We start from the raw sequence: 3032 nt of genomic DNA on the forward strand, positions 1-3032 counted from the left end.
GAGCGAGTAGTACGGAAGAAGTTGGAACCATGAATTGTATGAGCTCTATGGCGACGTGGATATAGTTAAGAGCATATTAATCCAGCGAAGTCGCTGGTCGTCGTATGGAAGACGATGTTCCAGTGAAAAGCCTTTTCGATTTGAGACACATGCGTGGACAACGGAAGCAAGAGCGCCCACGTATACAATGGAAGGACCAACGGAGAAGTTCATAGGAACCTGTCTGAACTTGGAATGTACAACTGGCGTGGCTTCGCAAATGATAGAGGCAACTGGCGATGTTTTGTGTTCTCGGCGCAGACCGACTAACGATTGTAGTGCCAAAGAAGAAGAAGAAGAAGAAGAAGAGAAAAAAAATCATTTAAAAAAATAGAGGTCAGTAGTATAATTTAGGAAAAATTTTTAAAAATATTGACTATACACTCGACGTATGCGCATTGCTTACAGACCTCTGAGAAGAGAGTCGGCAGTAAAGGCAGCTACAGAAAGAGAACCTAGAGCAACAATGTCAACTGACAAATCACTTGCAGGTTTCATTCTAATTACATTACAACTAATATGAAACTCGTTAGATGACGTCGATGACATTACCAGGTCATCAAAGGTGGCTTAGATCGTAGCTACAGCAACAATAAGCTTTATGACGCAAATAATTAATTATAAATTAGATAAATGATTTGCTACAGACAGCACATATATTCATCAATGCAGTTGACGTAGAGAGGAAAGAACGACACTTAGACATGTATTTTTTGCAATAGAAAGGCTTATCCGAAGGCAGTCAACACTGAAGATTATATTAGGAATACTTTTTGGAACCTTCATAGATTGAAATAAATTAACACTTTTAACTGAATTGCTCTTTTTTATATATTCGATCCATTTTTTATAGATAGAATTCGTTATACTATTCAGTTTTAACCGTTTTATCTTTGGCATCAGATACGCTCACTTTGTTGCTCTTCCGTAAATATGTGCGCACATAGAAATTGCCAAACAGCCACAACATTATGATGGACTGACAGACAGCAAACCACAGCAAACCTTTGGGAAAGTCACACTGCGGCCGGAAGATCAACGGATAGGAGTGATGTAGGAGTACCAGTACGAAGTGCGTTAACTGTAATCTTGTTATGTACTTCTTCCACCACAAACCCATTTTCATATTCGGACGCAGAGCCGACACAAAGTAATATGTATACATGAAGCCATGCACCGCACAATTCAGAATGACGACACTGGCGTATTGACCCGCGCCGCCATAATACGAGCCCAGATAGTAGACGAACGTGCTCATCATGATGTGATGGTAAACATGCAGGAATGACACCTGCTTGAAACTTTTGCGCAGCACGAAGAAGACCGTCTCCACATAGTCGATCACTTTGAACAGGTAGAAGGCGTAGAGTCCGTTAATGTTGAGCTTTTGCAGCGTCGGCGAGTGTGCGTACTTCGAAAGACAACCGAAATCGGGCACTTCCGCGCGATGCGCATAGAATGAGACGATGAACTGTAAGAGTGACAATGAAGTTAAGTGGTATAAATATATGTTTTCTCAAAGGATCTCTAAACGCTGCTTTGTCGCTCAACTCACACTATAGCTCAGCCAGCAATTGGCGATTACTTGCAGGAAATTGTACACCAAAATCACTTTTTTCAAATTATACGGCTTACGGTTGCGCATGAAAGCCGGTCCGATGACCAGCACGATGGCGAGGTAGGCCAACGTAAGCGCGATGATGGGTATAGGTGAACCGAGAAGCGGCAATTGCTCGGCCACAGGATCTGTACGGTATAGAATTTAGGTAGACATGTTAAAAATAATATTTGAAACTAAATTTCATTTTATATTACCGCGTTCGTGAAATATATTTTCCAAAACTAACGACATTTTACGCTTAACGATTTTTCGGAACTCAAATATATTTTTTAAACACTCCGAACGGTTTCAGCGTAACTAATAAACAGTTCAGCGTCTATTCATTCATTGTTATATGCGTTGAAATATGAGCACTGCTGTGGAATTGAGAAATGCTTTATTGAGTAATTAAATCGGATTTTGTACGCTGAGCGTAATCTGCGAACAAAACAAAACAAATAGAATAGAATAAGTAAGGAAGTGTAAAGTGCGGGCGCTATCGTACGTTAGTTACGCTTGCGAAAAGCTTCATTATAAACAAGTGTTTTACATATATGATTTCCTCCATATCGAGAAAAAATTACAGAAATTTCAAATTTAATGGGAAGTGTTTATTATGATTCGAAAGAAGATTCTTGGCAATTTAGTTTTTAAAGATTATCTCTTTCAAATGTTGGCCGCGGCTGCGACTCAGATGGTCCAACCGTTGAGTCCAATTTTTGATGATTCGTTCGAGCATTTCGACTGGTAACTGTCGAATAGAGACCGACCGATTAATCGGCCTTGGTATCGGCATCGGCATCGGCATCGGCCATATTTGGCCGATTCTTAGCCGATTCTTTCTACTTCTTTCGGATTACACTAAAATACATTTTTCTTACTTTTTTGATTTCTTTAAAACATAAAATTTGAATTCTACTGTTTACCATATAAAACACAGTGATTCACATTTGACTAAACTAATAAATTCCACGATGATAATTTAAGTCTAGTATAAAGAAATTCAATAATAATTCATTAAATTGAAGGTTTTATTTAGCACTGCTAGAAAGATTCGATTTATGTCAAATATTCACAGTTTTGTTTAACAACTGGTTGAGATTTTGAAGATAATGTCATAAAGCCACTATTATAGAAGCATTCGTAACTAGGAGAGTCTATTTTTAAAAGTTCGCCATAGACAGGATCACGTAATAATCACTTGGTGCTGTCCTGGACTATAAGGTGTCTGCAAAAGAGCCTGCCAAACAAGATTCTAAAGTTTCTATCGAGTCACTATCACTATATGACGCCTTTCACAATGCGAGATATAAATGACAAAAGTCATCTCTTTGAAAATAACGGATTATTTTTACTAGACCTATTATACTATTTTCAAATATTGGCCTTAATG

At 38.4% G+C, this 3032-nt stretch overlaps 1 protein-coding gene across 1 annotated transcript; it reads right to left on the minus strand.

Moving 5' to 3' along the window:
- Window positions 1-725: 725 nt before the first annotated feature.
- LOC105210940 (elongation of very long chain fatty acids protein 7) lies at window positions 726-2083 on the minus strand. Its single transcript, XM_011182151.3, has 3 exons — window positions 1855-2083; window positions 1595-1785; window positions 726-1510 (listed from the first exon to the last, which is right to left on the minus strand). The coding sequence occupies exons 1-3, from the start codon at window positions 1889-1891 to the stop codon at window positions 908-910; spliced, it is 831 nt and encodes a 276-aa protein (XP_011180453.3). The 5' UTR covers window positions 1892-2083; the 3' UTR covers window positions 726-907.
- Between the last annotated feature and the right edge of the window lie 949 nt (window positions 2084-3032).

The sequence above is a fragment of the Zeugodacus cucurbitae genome, chromosome 6 (assembly GCF_028554725.1).
Source record: "Zeugodacus cucurbitae isolate PBARC_wt_2022May chromosome 6, idZeuCucr1.2, whole genome shotgun sequence".
Taxonomy (NCBI): Eukaryota; Metazoa; Arthropoda; class Insecta; order Diptera; family Tephritidae; genus Zeugodacus; species Zeugodacus cucurbitae.